Genomic DNA, 25494 nt, shown 5'->3' on the forward strand with positions numbered 1-25494 from the left:
TACCCTTCACATTACTTTGATTCCAAGTTATTTCTTGATCTATGTTGCAATCCCAAATAGCACTGCCACAGCCCCAGAAAAAAAAGCTTTCCAATGAAAACAAGATGCATTTACTTGTAAATATTTAATTGTGGAATACTAGCTGTAAGATTTGGGGCTTGAGATATACATTAAGGATAATAGTTTTTAAAAGTTTATCCAAGAGTTCAATTCTTTGGGGGTAATACATTATTTCTTTCATGGGGCATAATAAACATCTTCAAGTTCACCTGTTCAAAAAATAAGTACCATTTTCATATGGAATATATTTATACAAATAGGTATACTACATATATTTGTATGTAGCATGTAGATTTTTAAAGGAGATATGGCAAGACTAATATTTTTATTCTAAGCTGTATGTGGATGCTTATTTTACTATTTTGTTTCTGATAATTTTGAGTTTAATCAAAATTAGAAGTGAAAAGGTATTTTTAAAGTAACAAAAGGAGGCACGGTGACATTAATGAAATTCTGTTTAGAATGAACAAAACAAAGAAATAAGTTGCAAGTATGAATAAATGAAACAGACTACAGAAAAAACTATTGCCAAGCTGGGGCTGTAGCTCAGCGGCAGAGCACTTGCCTCACATGTGTGAGGCACTAGGTTTGATCCTCATCACTACATAAAAATAAAACAACAACAACAAAAAAAAAACTATTTCCACTACCTGGTAGATGCTGAACAGAACCTGAAATCTCAGGTACTTGGCTATCTGTCCCCGTCTCACCACCCTCCTCTGCATTGGGGGTAGAAGGGAGAGGGAGCCAATTGATACCATCTATGAAATCAGAACAAGTTGTCTACATCTCCAAGAGCAGAAGAGTCCTCTGGGAGGGAGAATGCTTCTCAGGTGCTTTTTCTTGGACTCCCTTTTACCGACTTGAACCTTTGGATTCTTCCCTGGGAAAATAATTACAGTAATGGCTACAGGAATATACCATAGATGAATCAAGAAGTAAAGACTCTGTTACATCACAAAAATCAAACCTCATACAAGGATGTGAGCAAGAGCTGAACAATACCTCCAGGCTTGAGACAAGGGGCAAAGTAATTGCTCATCCCACTGCATCTCTAACTTCACCAACAACACAACTGATGAAGAAAAATTGAAATGTTAAAGAACAAAAGAAAAGCTCATCTCAATGTTACAACAGAACATCCATTACTGTGAAAGAATCTAGTCAGTGTGACACTGATGATCACCAATTTGAGAATGAACATAGCAGAGGTAGTTGGAAGATAATCAGAGAGCTAGAAAGCAAGACTTCAAATTTTTTAAAATATTTATTTTTTAGTTGTAGTTGGACACAATATCTTTATTTTATTTTTATGTGGTGCTGAGGATCAAACCCAAGGTCTCACACGTGCTAGGCGAGCACTCTACCACTGAGCCACGATCCCAGCACCAAGACTTCAAATTTAGCATAGTTAAGGTTTGAGGTTGTGTAGCTCCTCAACAGAAAAAGTTAGGGTTCTGCAAAGATATTGAATTTTTCTTTGAGCTGGCTGCTTCCTACAGTGAAAAGATGATGTGGTACTTATCATGTCAAATGATTTAAAAGAAATACTTAAAATGCTACTTATTTCCTAAAAGCTTAATCAATAAAAATAGTACGACTTAGAGAAATGAATGATTTGAGAACAAGGTAGAAGATTCAGGGTCTCATTTTGAAGGGAAAAGTAGAACATTGAGACAAAACAGTTTTGAATACCATCCTAGCAATGGAGAGGAAAGACAGGGAGTGAGTGGTCAGAGAGGCACATACTATTGAGCCACATACTCAGATTCATTCTTATAGCATGAGGCCCTGAAAGATTCAAAGACCATAGTTACATTGAGGAGATGCCCAGCCAGGACTCCATCCCAGGACTCCTGCCTCTCAATTTGGAATTTTTTACTCAATTGTCACCAAAGGCAGTCACCAACTCACATTCATAATGAGGGTTAAGTAAGCTTACGTTTGTTTATTCAAGTGTTTTCTTTGGGCATGTCCATCCTAGCTCTTGGGTAACTCACACCAAACTATGCTATGTACATGTTAAAACACAGATTTATAGATATTATTTTTTTAGAAAGTAAAAATTCTATGATAAGTAATATTAAAAGGAAACCTTCAGCTTTTTCAGCTGGTAGAGTAGTTCTAACGTGACTCATTCTCACAGCAAAATAAACCTATTCACGTAAAGCTGGATCATATAGAAAGTTGGGAACACAAACATGTGATTTAAACGTCCAGCCTGGCATGTTTCCGTGAACTCATTATTTTTCGTCTGTTGTGTTTTGCAGCAACACTCGGTATATCTTTATGTTTCCATGTTTTCTCTTTTTTACTGGAAGCAGCCAGTTGAAAAGGAAGAGCTCCTTCGAGGAAACCTACCTGTCCCGTGGCACCAACTTCCAACAGGGTCAATTCCTCAGCACTGTGATCAATACCAGATTAATCAAACTGTACCTTTCCTTCAGTTTCTACATATTTTAGAAGTACCTTGGTGGCTCACTGGAATTAGAATAAATTTTTTAAAGATGCTACTTCAGGAAACCTGTCTAAACCATGAATGGAGAATTTATCAGAGACCTTGTATGGAAGGCAATGTGAGCCAGGAAATGCCCACAGGAAGCAAGCAGAAAATTCAGCTAACTGAGGGGTACAATTGCTGCACACCTGCCCAGTGCCAGGTGCTGTTCCAATAGATGACATGTGCCTCTATTTGGTTCTTGTGGCCAAATTACAAGTAATGAGTATTCTAATTCACTAATAGGAAAACAGACACAGAACATTCAGTAATCCAATCAACTTAACACAGTAATAAAGACAAAGAAGAATTTGAATTAGAACAAAAAATTAGACCAAATGAAAGCTAGAGATACAAGTTTTATCCTTAGAAGTCTCTTGCGAGTTTTAGATCAAACTTTTTATTTTAAACAGGAAGGATGTCTGGTCCAAAGGGTGAATTTAAGTTTCTTTTTTCCTCCCTCCCACCCGTCCCCCCACCCCACATACACATACATAGAATTTGTAGCAGAGCTGGTGAAGAATTGTTTGTGAGGACTAACTTAAGGAAGATGATATTACTAGCATCTTTAGAATGTAAATGTGAATAAAGGGTTCAGAGATTCTGTGATTCTAGGTCTTAACGGGGATGCTGGCCCTGTCTATATTGATCCTCTAATCATAGAACTTGGGCCACGTGCTGCCACCACAGTCCTTCCCCACCTGGCCTGCAGGGGGAGCTTCAAGGTGGGACGGTGCCCACAACTCCCAACAGCCTGCTCTAGGACCCAACCACAGACCACCTGCAAACCTCATTTACAGAGGTCACGACCCTCCTCTTTCTTGTGCTCCTCCACACCCACAATTCCCACAAGTGAAAAATCAGTTCCCTTCTTCAAAACAAAAAGATAAATAAATCAGAAATAGCTTGGGTACAGAGATACATACTCATAATCTCAGTGACTGGGGAGATTGAAACCAGAAGATAGTAAATTCAAGTCCGACCTCTACAACTTAGCAGAAAAAAAAAAAAAATCAAAAGGTGAGGATGTGAATCAACAATAGAGCACCCCTGGGTTCAATCCCCAGTACCCCAAAATAAATAGAAATCCTTATTACTGACAAAATCTTTCCCATCAACAGTATAATGCCAAACAATGCCCTTTCCTTAGAGCTCACAGACATTTTCAGAAGGGATGCCACCAGTTCCTAACTCCAAACTAATGGTTCTACCACTTGGAAAGCAAAATGACCCACTGAACCTTAAACATCAAGGAATTTCACTACATCAGTCATAAAAGCAGACGTTACTTTTGTTACACGAGTTAAATTCTTACAATAACACTTCAGACAATCTTGGTCATAATCAGTAAAAAAGGAAGAAATTTTCAGTATTTTCTGGTTATAGGCATATAACTATAAAAATGATTTGACATAGCCTAATATGTGAACTGGGACTAAATTGTATATGTATGGTGTGAAATTATTGCGATGTAATATTGGAATATGTTTTCAAAATATCTGTGGCTGAGAAATTGAAGAACCACTTTATAAACAGTGACTGCCTTATGCTCAAGAATTAGCGCAAGCTTGCAGCTTCATGAAATCTTTTCCTAGAACATTTTCCCACAATATTTCTTTGCCTCTGAACTCAGAAGATATTTCATAATATATCACTGTTTTGCAATTTTGTCTAAAATAATTTACATATTGGTATAGCGTTTACATCCTGCATTATTTGTTTTTAAAAAAAATATATATTTCCTGGATACCCACAACAGGCTAAGCTCCATACGGGGTAACATGAACAAAGATACCTCCCATTTGGAGCTTATATTCCATAAACCTGGGTGGAGTGAGATATGAGGGCCTGTATTAATTAGGACAAGCAATATTATATTCTGAGACAAACAAGTCTCAATGTCTCAGTGGCTCATCTAAAGAGTTTCTCTTGCTCATGCAGGGTCCAATAATGTAGCAGGGAGACCTCCACAGAGTCATTCAAGGACTCCCACATATTTCACGTGGTTGAACTGTCATCCTCCTGGGTCTGAAAGAGCTAGTTCCTCTCTACCAAGCAGAGACAAAGAAGAGCAAGAGACCACCATAGGAAGTTTACTGGGCCAGACTCAAGTAGAAAATATACCACTTTCACTCACATTTCACCAGCCAAAACTCAGTCACATAACTTCGAGGGAATCTGGGAAACACTGTCTAGCTTACATGCCCCAAGAAGCAAAAGTGGATTTTGATGAATAGACAGTGTCCTCTCTCATAGGAACAGGAATTGGGGTGGGGAGGAATGGAGAACATTCTAGAATAGAGGGTTGGAAAAATAACCAGTAGATAAAGCAGAGCAGAGCAGAGGTGGAACTAGAGGGATATAAGTGAGGTTCCTAGCATATAAAATTCAAGGAGGTGATCACTCTCAAGTGTGAGCAAGTACACACCTCCTGTTTTGTACCCTGAGCCCCTCTTGCTGCTCCACAGTCCTGGCCCTGATAGTTTGCTATGGAAAATGGAAAGGAAAAATATGCTGCATTAGGTAGTTTTTCAGTATTGGGGATAGGAACTGATCACAAAAAGGATAAAACCTTTTCAGAGAGTACACAGACCAGACAAAAGTCCTAAAACAAACATGTTTAGAGGGTTTGAGAAAAGAACATGCCAACAGGATCAAGATTAAAAAAAAAAAAAAAAGAGTTGGAGAGGCAGGCAGCAGTCAGATCATTTTGAATCTTCCAGGCTGGGCAAGGAGTCTGGAATTTATTTGAGATATAATGAAAATCTATTGAAGCACTCAAGTGGGGCACTTAAGTGCTGGCTTTTGTTTTATATGCAATAGCTCTGGTTGCCCCATGTAGAATGGATCACAGGAAAGATATTCTGAAGGCTACTGATGTGGTTGAGGAGGGACGTGGTCAAGTGTGGTCTACAAAATGGCAGCAGACTTAAAAGCAGTTCAAAATGTTCTGGAGAAGGGATGTAGAAAGAATAGGTTTTGCCAAGAAAACAAGGAATAAGATTGAAGCAACTGAGTAGAGAGTCATGTTATTTGGAGTCGGGGAGTGGTGGGGAGAATGTCTTATCTCCCTCATTATTTACATCGTGTTTTCTTTGGGGTAATGAAATATTTCTTAAAGGAGAAAAGTTCTAAAAGACTCAAGGTAATATGCCCATCATCTCCTACCTACTGAATTAGGATCAGTCTGTACGTATTCTGGAAAACACTAGGCAAGAAGATCAAAAGCTTCATGTTTCCATCTTATTGGTGAAGAACATGACAGGGTCAGGATGCCTTGACTTAAATTCTAGCTCTATGACCTGGGGCTAGCTATTGATTCTCTAGTGTCTGATTCTTCATCCTAAAATGGGGAGAAATATAAGATCTTTCGCAAAGTAATTTGAGAATTAAATAATATGTAGCCTGAAGAACTATGCTATGCTTGAGAAACCTGATGAAAAACAGTGGTAAAGTACTCACTTAGCATGCCCAAGATCCAAGAGGGTTTGAGCCTCAGCTCCACAAAACAAAATAAAAATAACAATAAATCCTGCAAGACTGCTACATATTAAGTGCTCAATAAATACTATGACTACAGTATGTTGTTATATCGAGTTCTGCCAATGATGCCTATGGGAAAAAACAGTGTGGAAGGAAGGGAAGGGAGATAGAAATAGAAAAGAGAACGAATCAGACATAACTTTCCTATGCTCATATGTGAATATACCACCAGTGTAATGCCACATCATGTTCAACCACAATGAGATTTTAATAAGTTGTACTCCATATGTGTATGTGTGTGTGTGTGTGTGTGTATAAAACATGTAAAAATACACTCTACCATATCTAAAAAGAATAAAAAACAAAATATCTAAAAAATGGTGTGAAAAGTGATGCATAAGAATTATAGTAGCATATGAAAAATTGTGGTCTCTATGTATAATATGAATTGTAATGCATTCTGCTGTCATATGGAACAAATTAGAATTTTAAAAAGTGGTCAAAAGACATTCTGCACATATTTTGACTTATTGTATATATGATATGTATATATGACATCATAAGAACTGATGTCATATATACAATGGATGAACAAATGCATTCGAGAAACAATTTTGATATGATTACTAAATTGTTAGGGAAAGAATGATTCAGACAGGAAAAAAATTCACATGAGGTATGTAGTTTGAAATAACTAACTTTCTAATCAACTAAGAGCTGGGTAAATCATGTGTGACAAGACTAGGCTTAGAGTTATAATCTATACATGCAGAAAAAGTGTATATCTAATTTTAAAATTTCATTTCTCTATGATTTAAAAATAAAATGTACCAAAAAGTATTTTTTTAAAAACGATTAAATCTTTCTAGAGTAATTATATGCAACATCATGCTATCTAATTGTTTGTATTTTGGAGTATATGTACTCCATTCACAAAATGTAATCTATAGCTATCTATTTTCTAATTAATTTTCAACATTACTAGTATTTTAATTCTCATTTTAAAATTTGTTAATATTTGTGCAAATGATTCCACATTAAATGTATCATTCCAATTTTAAAAAAAGAATTGTAGCAGCATTTTTAATATTAAACTTTTTAATGATACAGAAATATTTAACTGCCCAATAAGGAAATGGATTTTAAAATTTTTATGATGAATAATTTATGATGTAAACATTTCTGGTATCATTAAAATAGTTAATAATACATGGTTATGATATATAAAGTTCCTAAATTTTATAATTATGTAAAAGGGTAAAATAATATCTGAAATGACAGAAGCCAAAATGTTAAAGGGAATTAATTGTTGAATGGAAGGTTATTGGTAGTTTTATTTTCAATAATTTTCCAAATTGTTGGTAGTATTATTTTTCAAAGTTTCAAAACTGAATTAATTTTGGGCTTATATTCATTTTTAAAACCACCATGAGTGGCTTTAAAAAAAATTCTTACACAAATAACAATGTAAAGTCTTACCATTTGCTTCCAAGGCAAAAGACCTAAATGTCTCAGTGCAGAGGGTTTATTACAAAGACAATTTTCAAATTACACATAAAAAAAAGGTATAGAGGAGATGACCTATTAGCCCTAATTAGTAGATGCAGTTTATTTTCTTAGTGACTTAAAAACACCATACATGAACTAAAAAAAAAAAAAACAAAACAAAAAAAACTCATTCTTTTGTTACTAAAAGAAGCTATTTATGTTCCTCATTCTGTTTCCTGACTTGCAATATAACCATTTTCTTGAGTTCACAGTAGTTTTTGCTTTATTAAAAATCACTGTGAAGGCGGTTTACAAGTATTGAATTCCTGCAGGGTTGTATTTCTCCTGTAATAGAGTTTGTATTTATGAGCCATTCACTAAATGTTTTATATTCATAATGTCTATGTTCAAAATTGCTAACAACCTCTTTAACTCTCCAAATAGACATTTGTGTCTATCATTTGGATAATAAAATAATCAAATGTAGATATTATAGGCATATTTCTATGGGTCATACAAATTTCATGCCAATGTTAACTTGATTGGTAGCAATGAGCTACATTCTTAAGTGAATAAAGATTTCTATAATTAGAAAAAGCCAGTTTCAGCTAAAAAGCTACAAAAATGTTAATTAAAAAAAAAACTTTGTCATTTAACCACTAAAGACATGAAATCTCTAGACCCTTTGTGTCTGCAAGTTGAAGACTGCACAGCAGAAAATGAGCCATTGATAGACTTCAAGAGCAATTTCTAAATGGCCAGCTGCCACTCAGGTCAAGTTTTGAGGAAACTTTAATCCTTCTCAGGTAACATTACTTGTATCCTACAACATCCAGTTGATCTCCTCAAATATTTTCCTTCCTCTCCTTGCTAAGCCTTCCAGAGGGTGTTTAAGTAGTACAAAGTACTGTTTTTCTATCCAGTGAGCCTCAGATTACACCAGGCTGAGGCCACTGTGTGTTCCCATAGTGGCTTCTCTGAAAGCTGTTAACAGAAAACATTATCAGAAGATGGCCAATAGACCTCAGGTTTTCAGAAGTTTGCATTTCACTCCGTTAGCAAAAAGCCAAAAAGTCATCCTACCACTGCCGTTTCAATAAGCAGAGGCTATAGTAGAACCTTACCTCCTCCGTTTGACAAGCAATGCATTGACACAACCAAAGCTTTTGATTCTCCAGCAGTGAAGTTGACCCACTGTCCAGCTTCACACACATCAACTCCTTACTCTGGAAAATTGCAGTTAAAGAATTACACTTATTGCATGTCTTTCCTATAAGAATTGTTTCACAGTAACAAGATATCTGTGGTTGAAAAGGAACAGGTTTTCAGTAGAACTGTCAGCTAACAAATGTAGAAGGAATGAGAGGAGAAAAGTTCCACTATTTTGCAATGCCTGAAGAAACCATGATTCAGATAAAGATCATCATAGAAGAAACCAATAGATGAAAGGTCAATCGGTACTCTACAATGAAGGGATCAAGTTAGTGCCTCATAACCCTATTGGTTAATCTTAGTATCATTTAAGAATAGCACAACAAGACATTGTGTGCTCCCTGATGTGATGCAATATGAAGCACAGGGTGTCATCTGGGAAGTGTTCTAGCCAAAGAGTTGAATCTGAACTTCATTCAACCTTCCAGGAGAACTTGCAGTTGGCAGAAAATATGGGAGGTAAGAGGAACAAGTTAAATGAGCCCCACAAAGGATCAAATGGAAAATCCTCAATGTTAGACATTCTACAGAGCCTTGACCTTGTTTTTTCAATAAGGTGGGGTACAGAAAAATGGGTGGGAAAGAATTACTGCTCTAGAATCAAGGGATCTTGAGGAATATCCCTATAAGTGAAATGATGGGAGTGTTTTGAATGCTGGTTCACACATACAAGCTGCAAAAAGGCATTTTTGAGGCAATTTGAGAAATTCATTACATACAGGTCATTAATAGGCATTACTTCAGAATAATTATGTTAGGTACACTAATGACATTGTGGCTTGGTAAGAAAACATCCATGTTTATAAGAAATGAATTCAGAAATATGAGGCGCGAAATAAAATATCCAGGAATTGCTTTATAACATTTCAACACATAAAAATAAAAGAATAAAGTAAGTGTGGCCAAATCTCAGTATTTGTTCAATCTGCATATATGTCTATGGGTATTCATTAGATTACTTTGTTGTGTTTTTGAAAAAGCTCGCTGTGGTTTTGGAAGAATGTTCTTACTAACACTTTATATTATACATAAGAACAAAAGTATGAATAGACCAGGCTCCTTGGAAGTGCTAATGTCAGATACTAATCAGAGGGTTCTAGTCTAAAACATCTCTAACACTGGAAGCCACATACAGCAGACACTCTTGATATTGCAGTGATATTCCATAAAGGCTGCTAACAGCTCTAGGAGGATAGCTCTAGGATAGTTCACATTAGTGGAAAAAAAAGAGGGGCCAGATGTTCAGCTTCAGCTAAAAGAGATTTTAGCAACAAGAAGCTAACTTGATGGATTTATTTCAAAAAGTAATAAGCAGATAACTGAATTTGTGCAGTTCAATAGTACTTCAGAGACAGAAAGGATCCCGAGGAGTATGAACTCACTGACATCTTAAAATCTGGGACTTCTGGTTTCCAGAACTGTGAGAAAATGGGTTTCTGTGTTTTGAAAATCATCTGGGATAAACCCACATAAATACAGTGATCTCATACTGGACAAAGGCACCATAAATATACATTGGAGAAAAGATAGCCTCAACAAGTGATAGTGAGAAAACTGGAAATTCACTCACAGCAAAATGAAATTAGACTCCTCTCTCTCACCCTGCACAAAACTCAAAGTGGATCAAGAACCAAGGCATTAGCCCAGAGACCCTGTACCTACTAGAAGAAAAAGTGGGCCCAAATATCTACCACATCAGCTTAGAAACCAAATTCCTCAAGACGACTCCTAAAGCGCAAGAAGTAAAATCAATAATCAATGAATGGGTTGGTATCAAAATAAAAAGCTTTTTCACAGCAAAAGGAAACAATCATGAACAAGAAGAGAGAGTCTACAGGATGGGAGAAAATCCTTACCACCTACATCAAGAGCATTAATCTTCACAATATATGAAAAACTCAAAAAACTTACCAAAAATAACAAATATCCTAATAGATAAATGGGCAAAGGAACTAGACACTTCACAAAAGAAATAATTTGGTTGATCAACAAATGTTAAGAAATGTTCAATATCTCTATCAATTAGAGAAATGCAAACTAAAACTACACTAAGATTCCATCTCACTCCAGTCAGAATGGCAATTATTAAGAATATAAGTAACAATAAATGTTGGCAAGGATGTGAGGGGGAAAAGGTTCACTCATACATTGCTGGAGGGACTGCAAATTGGTGCAACCACTCAGGAAAGCAGTCTGGGAATCCCTAAGAAAACTTGGAACGGAATCACCATTTTGACCCAGCTATCCCAACTCCTTGGCATATACCCAAAGGACTTAAAAGTCAACATAGTACAGTGATACGGCCACATCAATGTTTACTGCAGCCCAATTCACAATAGCTAAACCTCCCAACCTAGATGCCCTTCAACAGATGAATGGATACAAAAAAATGTGATGCATATACACAATGGAATATTACTCGGCCATAAAAAAGAATGAAATTATGTCACTTGCCAGTAAATGGATGGAACTGGAGACTATCATGCTAAGTGAAATAAGCCAATCCCAAAAAACTAAAGGTCAAATGTTACTGATATGCTGATGCTTACACACAATAAGGGGGAGGGGAAGGAAGAACAAAAGTTCATTGGATTAGACAAAGGGGAATGAAGGGAAAGCAGATGAGAATAGGAGAGAAAATAAATTTTTAAAAATCTGGTTTGTGGCATCTAGTTATAGTGCCACTAGGACTATTATAGAATTTTAAGTGTGCTACCAATACACTTTTGAAAGTAATGAACATGAGTGTAGGTTGGGGGCCTTCACCTGCTTTACTCTTGAATCTAGGTAAATATTGCACTTAATATAGCCAATTCTTCTTGCAACCATATCACATAATCCCAAGTTGCATTAAAAAAAAATCAATGAAAAGCCTTAATCTCCAACATTGTATATTCCATGGTTAGTTCTTTAATCTAAAAAAAAAAAAAGAGTAACCTCTACATGTTTCTAGTTAGTGTTTCATCAGTAAATTCATCCTGTTATTTCTAGCCATTGAGATCTTTTTTGTAAACCAACAATTTCTTTAATTTTTTAGATGTTGATGTGCCTTTATTTTGTTCATTTATTTATATATGGTGCTGAGAATTGAACCCAGTGCCTCATACATGCTAGGCAAGCACTCTACCACTGAGCCACAACCCCAGCCCCATAAACTAACAATTTAAATGCCCTGTTCAACTTCATATTACACAGAAGTGTGGATGGTATATCATCAGTGTACAATTAATTTTTTTAAAAGTGTTTCAAGCAAGACTGAAGACAGAATCTCTACTATACCAGAGGATTCCCACATCCATTATTACCCACCACTCTCTGCCAAATATAATTCAAGTAATATAAATGATGTACCTACATCGCTCTTCTTCATCCAATAGGAATTTTAAGTCTCTTATGCTTTCAGAGATTCCAGTTATTAATGAACTTTTGTCAAATACTTTACCTTACAGTCTAGTGACCTCATTAAAGAAAGCAAAATATCTATATGCCAAAAGCCACAATGATTATAGCTGTACTGAAATCTCAGACTTGCTTATAATGGAACAGTCTACAAATTGACATGGTCATGTAAGAATAGAGAAATATGCTTTCTTTTCTCTTTGAAGAATTCAAACCAAATTCCAGTGTCTACAGTATTCACTGCTGAAGTTTACAATGATGCAGAGTCGTGGGAGGCAGAATCTAAAGAAGAAATTTTGTTTGGTGTCCTCCAGTTAGGAAGGGTCTCATAATTTGAATGCAAATAATTGTCAATAAGAATTTATATATAAGCAGCTATTAGATGCCATGTGCTTTACAGATGTTCACATGGTGGTTTGTACAGTGTGCACAGTGCTTAGGATCCTCCACTCAGTACACCTGCTTTACCACACTTCATGAGAAGCTCTCCACTTTTGAAAAGGGTTAGTTTCCAAAGTCAAAGGATTAAGGCATCAAGAAAGTTCTCTTCCATTAATGGGTAGTTTTCTAAATAGAAATTTGAATCTTCCTTTCTATGAAACATCTTCAAAAGTAGAATAAATCACATCCTTAAAAAAAAAAAAAAAAAAAGACCGGCTTCAAGTCTTAGAATCTTGTCCCTACTTTTTCCCCCCTCTTCCTCAGATCAGCCTCTCCCATTTCTTTAAATCTTTCTACATTCAATGAAACTTGAGTGTTTCATGTACAGAAGACTGCCAAACCCTTTAGAACAGTAATTATTCACTTGAAACACTTTCAAGGTCATGTTGAGATTGCTCATAGTACTGCAAAGAACTAATTCTCTTTACTTCTGCAAAGGAAAGTAAATTATACCAAATTCATATTTCTGGATAATCAATCCTCAAGCGTAGTTTTCAAACTCTAGATCAATTTTCAGGATAATTCAAGGAAGATCTTTTATGATCAACAGGATTCAGTCAAGAATCACATCAACCATAACAAGTTTTTTTGGCCACCAGAAGTGGTAAAAAGGCTTTATTTACCCAGCCCAACAAATTAGCCTCAGCCCACTAAGAGCGCTTCTGGGAACCACCACTGTCCACTTAGAGCCCAGTGGTTTTTCAAATCACTTAGTCTCCTTACTCCAAAAAAGTTTCTCTACCGAACACAGCCAGGGGAAGGAGGGTGGCCACATAATAGCTAACATCAGTAGAAAAAAAGGCTGTGGGTAGAATAGCTCTAGTTTCTCTAAAATAATTAAAAGGCATCCAGATGGATGGATAAACAAAATTTTCATCTAGTTTTCACATTCCAATTCACCCAGCCTACAGCTAGCTGTTCCCTAGCACTTCCTCGTATCTGCTAAGAGTGCAGAATACCTAAGAGTTCTCCAAAATAGTCTATAAATCGGACCCTTAAACACACACATATACTCTAAAACATCAAAAATGAACTGTCAAAATTAGAATTTTTAACAGTGTTCTTCCACCTACAAGAACTACCCATAGGACCTGACAAGTCCGAGAAAAAGACTGCCTTCGTGCCTATTTAGGTATAGAAACCCAGGAATCCCAGGAGAAATTCTTCCCAATTAACTGGGCCATCAAGCATCTCTCCCTCAGGGAAGAGATTTCAAAAACCATCTATGGCAGTGAAATAGCTGAAAAGAATAAATATCACAGTTACCCCAAATAGTTCTATTTGGGAGGCTAGACATAGGCTGTGTCTTTGGTTAATATGATTAACCCTACTGTGATTCAACTAAACATCATAGAGAGAGCAGACTGGGTTTGCCATCTGAACCAATGGGTCAAAGTAAATCTTCCAAGTCTTACAGAGGAAAAAAAACAATGATTAACTCAATGGGCAAGTTAGTAATGACAGATAGCACACATCCTCCAATGTTAAAAATTCAACTTCTGAGTACCACAAAGAGCCATTTGAACACAGCATGAGAGGGGAATAACAGTGAGGTACCAAAGGATTTTTAAACCCCAAGTCAGACTTTATTATATAAGGGGGGAAGTGACTTTTTTGAAAAATCTAAAATTTTGATTTTCAAATAAGATCAGACAATATTCACCATTATTTAAAGACTATAATATGAAAGATCCATGGAAAGAAAGGGGTCTGTCCATAAAGATTAAAGAATTTGGCAAACAATTTTCCAATTGAGCTTATTTGGCAACATGTGGAATCATTTGGGTAACTCCAAACTGCCAATTGCTTACATTTTTAGGCATACACTTAATGGAAAACATTTAAAAACCATGGATTTCCCAAAGTGGGTATACATGCTGGAATCTACCTGCAGACTAACAAAATCTCCAGCTTTAATATCTGCCTTGCTGGTATTAAAAATGGTTAAGTTTGGGCTGGGGATGTGGCTCAAGCGGTAGTGCGCTCGCCTGGCATGCGTGCGGCCTGGGTTCGATCCTCAGCACCACATACAAACAAAGATGTTGTGTCCCCCGAGAACTAAAAAATAAATATTAAAAATTCTCTCTCTCTCTCTCTCTCTCTCTCTCTCTCTCTCTCTCTCTCTCTCTCACTCTCACTCTCTCTCACTCTCTCACTCTCTCTTTTAAAAAAAATGGTTAAGTTTGCCTTTTGGTGAGGTCTTGTCAAAAAGAGATTAGGAACCAACCCAAAAATGCTTAGGAAGACTAAAATCTCTCGATCTGTCCCCTTCCTCCTCTGTAATGACATCGCTATGATCTCAATATGAATGGAGGGAGCAGAGCATGTTTGCCACCCCAATCAAGGAGCCAGAGCAAAGCACAAATCCTGCGGCACAGCAGAGAACAATGCAGGAGGGAAAGAATGCAAAGTGTGCCCTCTGTCGGTCCATGCATTTTAATTGCTGAGGTGGTTGGTTGGCAATTTGTACCAAGCACCAAAACAAGGGGACTAAAGCCATCATGGTACAAAAATTCTAAAATGCACTGACATAGGAGCAAGGATCTAGCAACAGCCCACTGGCCAGGAGAGGGGCAAGCCCTGGTTCTCACCATTCTGTGAAGTGGCAGCATGGTGCATCAAGTCACATCACAGCCACCTCTGCAAGACATCAGCTGAAAACTTTCAACAGCTATTTCTATCTCTACATTATCTATTTTGTTTATGAGATAAAACTTTTCAGACAGCCCAATTTGTAATAATGCCCCTTATACGCTATATTTATGTTGTACTTTGTAAAAGTCTTTTTAAGGGGATGGAGAAGAGAATTTAACAACTATTGTCTTTGAGGAACAGACTACTGGCTGAGCAATTTTTACTGAAATAAATCTTGAGACACTACACCTGGCGAATGGCTGAAAAACCCACAAAGAAAACAAGCTTTTAGGAAACAAGAACTATGCCAACTTGAAGCAGCTGCTTGGCATCATGCTACTTAAGCAAGTCTACTTGCTATTTCATTAATCAATGTTTCTTAACCTGATGAAGGAAAGAGAGGAACCCTGAGCTACTTTGAGACTTTAGGGAAAACTCCAGATCTTCCCCTGGAAAAAAGCAGAAAATGTTTTGCTTCTAATTTCAGAAGACTCGTTAAAACCCTGACCCCACCTATGAGCCGCAGATTAAAAACTCCTGCTCAAAAGAGATGTGCTGAGCAGGATAAATTTCATTTTATAAGTGTTCTTTTTATCCTTTAATTGTTGATAAAAATTGAAAGGTTTTTAAATAAATTATAAAGGTTTTTCTCCAAACTAGAGAAAAGCTACCTCTACTTTCTCTATAGAGTAAAAATAAGAATATTTAATAGCTTTTCCCTGACCTTTATTGAATATTTTGATTGTACTGATATACATATACATATAGACACCTAAAACACGTATGTACACACTGCTATAAACACACATATAAGTACCTACATCTGCTTGCTCTGGCTCTTGAAGTACTAGAAATAAAAGAGGTTCCTATAATTCATGCACAAGAATGATAAAAATATTTACCATAAAACTTATCCAAATTTTTAACTGAAACATACTTATGATCCTATCCCTCAATAACTTCACCTCTCAGCCTTCAATTTTTTAAATATCAGCTACTTGATTAACTTAATTATGAGTTGTAGGAAGTTCTAAGACTCGATCAAAATCTGTGGTCTGAAGAACTTTTAAATGGATTCAAAGGTGACTTTTCTTTTGAAGATGTTTAGATTCAAAGTATACCATACACAGAAAAAGTCAGGGAATTTAGAAATTTGGATTCCAGTTCTCTCTTCCACTTACCTATTAGTTTTCAAACACAAGCCTCAGCTTGGTAAATAGCTCACCTTCCTTGAAAGTCCAAGAGGCTCTGCCTGCTTCCCAAGGTTAGTGAAATTCCAGTGTTCTAGAAGGCACTGAACAACTAGGTAGTTGCTTCATCCTATAGAAGAACTTGTCCTAAAATACATGTTGTGTCTCTCAGAGGTATGTCCTCATAACTGTAATACACTAAAGTCATAAATGTCAGAATAAAGATTAAATTTCTCTTGCAGTAACTTAACCATATAAATATAAATGCCTTCAAGAAGGCAGGTACTACTGTCTTTTAATTTCCCCTAAATGATTTTTATATTCATATGGATCAAAGTGTTTGGGGATGCCAAGTCCCTTATTGTCCCTTTCTCTAGGAAAAAAAAATGCATTTAAAAATATAGTTACCCCTCTCCCACACATTTCCCTGCTGTACCCTAAATCACCTACCACTTAGGCTACTCTGTCATGCAAACAGCCAATGGGATGTCAGTACACAATCAGGTACAAGATATAATGCTCTATGAATTTCTGAAATTATCAGAAGAGACTTCAGGATGGAAGTTGGGCTAGGGATGCTTTTAGACTTCAATGTTGTTTTTCTAATGATATAAAGAGCAGCAAATAATGAGATTGCACCTATTATTTAACTAATCAAACTTTTGTACAACTATGTACAAAGCTCAAATTTGGGGAAAAAACACATTTTTCATTAAGTCAAAATTAACAGAATATCACAAAATTGCCTATTTACACTTTTTGTTCAACTCTGACTTGTACAGGAAGTACCCTACTAGGCCTAGTTTGAGGAGTACAATGAAAAACATGCCACTGTTTTGCCCTAGAGAAGCTCAAGATTATTCTGATTTTCATGAAATATCTCATTCAAAGAGGAAAATAAGAGTCCCTTAAGACTAGCAGAAGCAGCTAAGGAATCATGAGGGAATGATTGATGTGAGCTTTAGAAAGGCAGACATACAATTCCAGGGAGGCTTCCTGGAGGCCCTGACATTTTGGCTGGGCACTAAGATGTGCTCAGCCATACAAAATGAAATAACCTGGTACAGTTTAAGGAGACAGTGCCTGCAGGGTTGCAAAAGGTTCAGAGTAGGCTGCAGGCAGATGGTGGGAACATTGACAGCCCCGTGAAAGAAGTTGGCACTCACGTGTGGTCAACATGGAGGCCTAGAAGTTTGAGGTTTATCAGCAGAAAAGTAACCCAATCCTTTCTATGATTGAGAACAATTCCGTGTGGCAGCATTCTAACAAAGAAAGCAAGGAGAACATAGAGGCTGGGAAAGGAGGAGTCTGAGAACTGAGCTAGGAAATACCTTTGGGAATGGAAAAGTTGGGATGAATATAAACACTGGTACAGTTTAGGCTACAATGAACTGATTTTTAAAAAGCCAAAGAAAAGTCCAATACAGCAGGGAGACTTCCCTCCGTGAGTAGAAATAGGAAAGACAGCAGAGGGACAGAGTTGAGAGAAGCAAAGAGGAAAACACGAGTTGTCAAGTTTGAGCATGAAGTATCGATTTATACAGCAGTAGTCGGGAAATCAGTATCACATAAAGTTTCAATAATGTTGAGGGGCTGGGATTGTGGCTCAGCGGTAGAGCACTCCCCTAGCACCGGCAGGACCCGGGTTTGATCCTCAGCACCACATAAAAATAAAGGCATTGTGTTGTGTCCATCTACACCTAAAAAATAAATATTAAAAAAAAAATGTTGAGGATGCAGTGGAAGACCCTGCACAGAAGAACAGGGATGGGTTTTTAAAGAAATCCCTCAAAGAAAAAAAATACAAGGTGAAATATCACCCAGCAAACAGTGTGTCACCAGCCAAAAGGAGGAGAGCTTCCTGATAGAGCTGTGATAAATCATCTCCTGGGAAACCAGCACCACAGGACTGTGATGATGGATGTGGCCAGAGCAGACAATGAGGCAGGAATGGATCACGGATGACCATTTATACACCCCTGCCAAAAATCTCTATGCCCTCTACTTAGTTCTGCTGTGAACCTAAAGTGACTCCAAAAAAAAAAAAAAATGATGATTTAAACTTTAAGAAAACTACTTCAGGAAAAGGATGGAGGTAGAAGCCAAAGCCTAACAGACTGAAGAGTGAATTAATACAACAGGATTATCAAGAAAAGGGACAGGATGGCAGGCAGGGCCAGGAAGGGGGGGGGGGAGTCCAGAATGCTAGGTCAGAGAGACAGCAAGGCCTTGGAACAGAGAGAGGTCTGGAGGAGAGGACAGGCGGAAGGCAGACCCTGGAAAGAGGGAAAGCACACTCACCTTTCCCCGTCTCATGCCCTCCCCCAGCCATCCTTCATCCTAAGGACAGATCAGAATGAAAGGATGGAAAACATGAGTAAAAATGCTGTTTACTTCTGAAAACCCAAACCTCTACCATTATCCCATCCCACCCACACCCTCTACACACACCCTCATATACACATGTGTGTATAGACACTTATATACCTTCCCAATTATATATCATTATATATATGCTTTAGTATTAACACTCTCCATATTTATTCCAGCTGAAAATATAAGAATTTATAAACATAGGTGGCCACATTTGCTATCGAGGAAAAAATAATGAACCTCATGATATCCTGAAAACTATAAAAATTCAAAACTTTATATTCATCCCAAAGCTTACGGCTTTCTTTTAGCATACTGATTCTCAAACATTACATTGAAAGATCTGTCATCTATTTCCTGGATATGAGATGGATAAGAGTATTTCCAGCGGGTTGAGGGATTGTATAAAGGCAGTCAGTTGAAAGGAAAGAAGTAAAAAGTAGGGCTGGGGTTGTGGTTCAGTGGTAGAGCCTATTGAGTGTGAGAGCCTGGGTTCAATCCTCAGCACCACATATAAATAAACAAAATAAGGGTATTGTGTCCACCTACAACTAAAATAATATTAAGAAAAAGTAAAAAAGTAGCCTACTTAATCCATAAACTGGCCAGATTTTAGATAAATGAAGAGGAGGTTTTGCATTAAGGAATCTTGTGATTGTTCCAAATATTGGATTCTATTCAGACTTGATTTTAAGAGCAGATAAAGTAAGCCAGAATTAAATGGAGGCTAGGCAAACATCACCTATTCTGAATCACTTCCAAATTTCAGTGGCAAAATAAAATGTTGGTGTGAGCACAGCAACTTCCTGACCTCCCTGTATTGGTAAGACACTGGCCAGAAAAACTGATGCAATTGTGCTGGAAGCAAAACCAGTCAATTAAAAAACAAGAAAAAAAGAACATGTTTATGTTGCAAAATTAAACAATCACATCAGCTTTTCTGAAATACTCTGGAACTCAAAAAAGTAAGCATGCATGCAAAATGTATTTTGAAGCATTTCCATTTAAGTGTAGGTTAATACGTTCCATGTGCCACTTAATATTATGAAAGAATAGGAGAAATAAACTATTAAAAAGTACTTGTAAAAAAATAAATATCCCCAAATCTCTTCAGCAACTTTTTAAAAAGACAAACACAAATTATTCAGCCTATACAATTTAAGAAAAAGTATTTATCTTTTTGTCCCAACCTCATTTGCCAGAAACACAGCACACTGTTTGTGGTAAACACTTCATTATCATGTAAGAAGTCAAATATAATTTTGCAAAAAAATGAGATGTTATAGAGGAAGGAGAAGATGAAGCTTCAGTCAGTATAGAAAAGACTACAGAAATCAACTCCTGCCACACCACGCCCCCTACCATCAGTCCACCAGAAACACCAGTTGTATGTCTAGAAGACTTGCTGCTTTCAAAGAGTTTTAAAGAAGTTTGCATTAAGTCCCTGGTTAAAATATGGAAAGGATTTAAGATTAAGTCATCATATGCCAAGCTCAAGTAATTCCAAGGGATCATAACAAAGTTGATTTGTCTATCCACTTTCAGTAATTCAGCCTGAAATGTAGCTTACAATCATTCCAAAAAAATATAATCAAATAACCTCATTTGCCATACAAATAAATCATAAGAGGTCCATAAGACAGATATAGTAGAGGTTCACAGTAGCTAATAATGACTGTGCATTGAAGTGGGATATAAGGGCCAATGAATATTAACATTGTTACCATGTAGACCAAACATAAGTTGTCAATCAGATTTCCAAAATGTTGGTATGTGTCTTTCTTCCACGAAGATATTTATTCTCAGTATTGTGTTTGTGCCTAATTTATAGAAAAAAAAAAAAGGAAAGAGTATTCCAGCTGGGCCCCATTAGGGACTATCAAACACATTTTCTGATTTTGCTTCAAATATGGAGAAGAAAAATGCAGAAGGAGATTAGCAAAGTTATTCATGATGGTCTCCCCCATACAAAATTTTGTCCAAAAGTATAGAAAGTTCTACATTCTATTTTCCCAATCCACCGGCTGTATTTTGAAATAAAACATAGAGTTAAATGATACATTTGCACTCTATTCCAGACTGGATGCAATTGATTTTAACTGACTAAATTATCTGATCTCTGCCAAGAATTTTATTTCATTAAGAAAATGATATTATGGAGCATCTGAGATCATAGAGCAGACTAAACATAATGCCAAAGGAGTTCTGAGAATGCTCCACAGTGAAGGTTTGATTATTTGCAGATGGAATATGAAAAAAGAAAAAAAAAAAAAAAAAGGAGGTCCCAGGGGAAGCCTAACCAATCCTGGTACAGCTGCCGCCTACACAGGAACATAAGCCAAGAAAACAACTGGTCTTCCAAGCTACAACACCTTTTCTAAAAAGTAGTAATCACTTTTCTTCCTAGAAAGTAATATTTAACTGCCACTATACAAAACAAAGGGGAAAAGGGAAATGTTGGCACCACAATAAGCTCTAGCATGTCAACTGTCACTGCTGACATGATTTGGCTAGTAGTCAGGCATTCACCAAGAAACTAATTTAAATCAATCTCCTTTGGGAAAGCCAATTGTTTGGTATGCACAACAATTGGTGTAGGATCAATCAGTGGACATGAGATCAATTAAAACCAGCTTAAGTTTGTGAAGAGGGGCAATTCACACAACTTGAGTTAGATCTCTATTCATTTCAATACCCTCACAATGCAGTCCTTAAGCTTCCTTGCAAAGCAGAAAAGCTACTATCACCCTGCACTGTCTAGCCAGCCCTTTAAGTAGTTCCACTTTTAATTAAAAACACAGTACACCCTTTGTTGGCACAGATAGTGTGGTCACTTTTAAGGACCGAAGTTATTTTAGCTAGAAACTTGGGATTTGGGAAAGGACATCTGTTGGGGGTGAGGGGGGTGACATACTTTGATAGAATTTTTTTTTCCTTTTCTTTTACAACCTTATTAATTTATATGTACTTAAAAGCATTCAAAGTTTATGCAATGGAAAGGTCAGTTTGGCCACAGTTAATATTGCACACTTTGGAACTGGGTTTCTAAATGTCAGCGCCTGGGCAAGTGGATAGTAGCTGCTACATGAGATTTTGCTAAGGCAAGCTTTGAAGGAAATGGGTTCTGCCACAGGCAGAACCTTAGAGATGGCCCTGTGGAGAAACATGCAGTATCGCTTCTGGCCGCAGGAGTGCTGTAATGTCATTCTCCAAAGAACAGCATCGACAGCATCACTGCATTAAGTTCACTAAAACAACGTGCTTGATTCTTCGCCACTCAAACACAATGGGACAGGCTGGGTAGATCAGAAAGCCATCACTGAATAGTAAAGAATTTGTTCAAGGGTTTTAGATATTTCTATATTTTACAAACTTTAGGCACTTTAGTTTTTCAACTAGGCTTCAGCTTTTAAAGGGGGAGGGGAACCTCTCTAAACAATTTTGACTGCAGTATAGCCAAAAATTCCAGCTTTGCCAAATAATACCTCGAAGGAAAATACTGGGGTGTGGAAGGACGCGGAGAGGGGCTTTTCAAAGTCATATCTAACTCTCGTGGCCTGTAGAAAGAAATTTCTCCCTTGTATTTTTAGATAGGGCAATTTCTAAAAATAAGCATTTTCTAAAGTCAGAACTGAAAGAGATGTGGGGGTGGGTGTAGGTATCCTTAATGTCTAGAGATACATGTCAGCAATGGAAGTTGGTAGCTGGAGAAGTCTCACACCAGTCATACCCAGCTCTGCCCTGGGGTAGGTCAAACTCCAGCTCTTCCAATGGTGAGAACTGCTTAATGATACCCTAAAAAATACACATTAAAAATAAGACTTGAAAAACTCTAAATGTAGGGCCGCAGGTTCCATAAAATGAATTATAAACAAATCACATCACAGGTCGATATGTTTATATCACGGGGGGGGGGGGGGCAAGATCTATGACTCTCTCAACAAATTCTAGCAGCACCAAAGTCTGAACTGCTGGAAGGAGACAAATAGTTCTCACCAGGTAGGTGCCTGCAAAGGGCTTCTGCACACATTCCCTGAGCGCATAATTCAAAGGATGTGTGGAGGTTCATGTTTAAATCCTCCGGGAAGACTTAATTGTGACTAGCTGCACATACCCTAAAATGCAGTTGGATGAGCTGCAGGCCCAGCAGGGCTGCAAGACCGAAATAAGCGCACAATAACTCTGTAGGAAAGCTAGTTAATTCTCCAAAACCTTCCTTGAGGTTGGCATCCGCGTTCCTTGCTGCTCGCACAAGTGATGGAGAGGGAGCGAGCGGTTAAAAAGCCGCAAGTGAATTTCGTTGTGCACAGAAACCCTACTCCGAAATTGCTGCTTTTGAGGAAAACAAATGGAGAAGCAAAGCGGGGCCTATTTTTTAAAACATCACGCTGCAGGCAAACACTCTAGAAAGCCAACGCAGGAGTAGCTGGTTCATTCAGAAAGTTCTCATTTTCGTCTCAGGTTCCCGAAAAAAAAAAGAGCAATAGTGCTCTTTTCCTGGAAACGCAGGTTCTTCAGCTCAACTTGACAGAAACTCTTACCCAGCTCTTCAACACCCCCACCCCCACCCTCATACGTTAGGCCAGGTCCAAGCAATTGGGGCAGGGATTTGGGGGCACGAAGATAGAGAAAAATGGTGTTTAGGGAAGATATTAAGAGGACAAAAAGAGAGCAAACAAGAAAAAAATGGATCCCAGATAAGAAATGAGACCCAAGAAAGAGTCCCGGAGTGGAGGCGCGGGAATCACCCGGCGTGTGAACCGCACGACTTAAGAGCTGAGCGCTCTGGAGACGCCGGGCTCACCGGGCTCGCAGCGCGTCTCATTCAGGCTCACCGCACCCACCCGGGACAGAAGAGACCGGCATTCTGCAGCCCTCGGGGCCTCAAAAGAAAAGAGAGGTGGTCCGCAAGAGCTGGGCTGTGGAAAGCACCGTCCTGCCCATTTGAGCCCCCGAAGCCCAGTGGTGGGCGAGCGCCTGGACACCCCCGCCCACGCGGGACCCCACGCACCTTCAGCTGAGAGGGACCCACCTCGCTTACTGCGTCTCCATCGATTGCCTTGGCAGTGGCTGTAATCCATACAGTTCAGAATGATGAGGGCAAAAGAGAAAAGGCGAAACTGCATCTGGACGGTCGGGCGGAGGAGAGACGCCTCTCAAAGTAGGGGAACTGAAAGGTTCATCCAAAGAGACGGCGCCGGCTGCGCTGCTGGGGACGACGCAGAGGAAGGGTTGCCACTAGCCCCGGGGCTGCACTGGTCAATTCGGCGCGATCAGCATCTCTTCCACCATGAACCTGAGAGACGAGGAGCGAGAAAAAGAGTGGATGGAAGACAGAGAATCCCGGCCAGGCAGCTGCGCCTTCGCGCGTCCCAATTTAAAGAAGGGAGGGAAGGAGGAAGCAAACCCAATGCCTGGCACGAGCCACGGAGCAGCCTATTGCAGAGCGTTAACAGCTGCAGACGACTTGGAGAGGAATTACCATCAGTGAATTAGTAACCTCTGCCGAGCTAAGGGCTCCGACCCGGGCTAAAAGTGCGGACGCTCAGGGGAATGAAAAACGCTCTAAAAGCACTGAGAGTGCCCAGTTAAAAGAACATTCTTGGGTCCTTTAGGCCCCACGGTGGGGTACTCAAGCGCTGCGGCAGCGAGGTGTGGGTTGCCTACCGTGCGCACATATGTCTCGGGAGGCAAGGGGTGCCTAGGCGCGGCGTTCCATCCCGAGCTCGGGAAGCGAGCCGCTTGGTTAGCACGTGGGCTCGAGAAAAGTTTGCCAACACCCGCCTAGAGCTCCTGGCGGCTCTGGGATTCCGGTCCCCGCGGCAGGGTCGGCACAAGCTGAGGGTCCTCCGGCCGGCGGCGCCTGGCAGGAACGCGGCGGGGCAGGCTTTTCCGCAGCCACTAAGATGCTGCGTCTCCACCCGTGAGTGCGATCCCAGAGCCAGGGGTGCTTCGGCTTTCGGCGTTTCTATCCAATAGTGCTGCTTCTCGGGCTCTCTCCACGGTCACTCCCCAGCTAAGGTTTCTCCCTGACCAGCCCGTGAGAGACTAGAACACTCTCGGGAGGCCGAAGAGATGTGGCGAGCGCACTTTCCAATGGAGATGCAGACCAAGGCTCGGGATGCCTCTATAAGTAGGTGGTGGCATCTAAATCCAGGCTGCCTCAGCGTTCCTGGGTCCTAAAGCCAGAAACTCTTGGGTTTCCCTGAGGTCCTAAAGAGAGCTGACCGCCTCTAAGGAGCCTAACTCCAGGAGAAACCCTTGCCGAGCTTTTCAAGAGGAGATGGCCAATGTGAACAGCAGCTCGGGTCACAGGCGCCCCCTGACCTTGCTTTGCGCGAGAGACAAGAGATTCACGCCCAATTCGTCCTCTCTAGCGCTCTGGGATCTGTTCCAACCTTAGCGCCAACCTTCCCGCAGGGGGATCTGAGGAGGGACTGATGCCTTCTACACTTTCCTTCCCAAGCTGCTACTGACCAGCACAATTTAAACTTGAGCCACATTCTGCAGGAAGCCACACCTCTGCCACTTTTTAATTTACATCTTGGCTTTGTTTTATAGGAAGAGCTGAAAGCAGACTTCAGATCTGAAAGCAAGACTAAAATCAAAATGTACAGTTTAGGGAGTGAGATGAGTTTTTCTAATAGCTTTTCCTTGTCCTCAGAACTGTTGTTTCTTGACTTTGTTTTTCCTGCTGGACATTTCATAAAAATGTGT

At 38.9% G+C, this 25494-nt stretch overlaps 1 protein-coding gene across 1 annotated transcript in view; it reads right to left on the reverse strand.

The window, feature by feature from the left end:
* RSPO2 (R-spondin 2) overlaps window positions 1–24762 on the reverse strand; it is a 148207-nt gene extending 123445 nt beyond the window's left edge. Inside the window, exons 1-2 of the mRNA XM_081266632.1 lie at window positions 24445–24762; window positions 23789–24073 (exon numbers count right to left, since the gene is read on the reverse strand). Coding sequence (XP_081122758.1) covers window positions 23789–23903 — 115 coding nt within the window. The 5' untranslated portion in view covers window positions 23904–24073; window positions 24445–24762. The remainder of the gene's footprint in view (window positions 1–23788; window positions 24074–24444) is intronic.
* Between the last annotated feature and the right edge of the window lie 732 nt (window positions 24763–25494).

Source organism: Spermophilus citellus, assembly GCF_964194105.1.
Source record: "Spermophilus citellus genome assembly, chromosome: 14".
In the NCBI taxonomy this organism is placed as follows: Eukaryota; Metazoa; Chordata; class Mammalia; order Rodentia; family Sciuridae; genus Spermophilus; species Spermophilus citellus.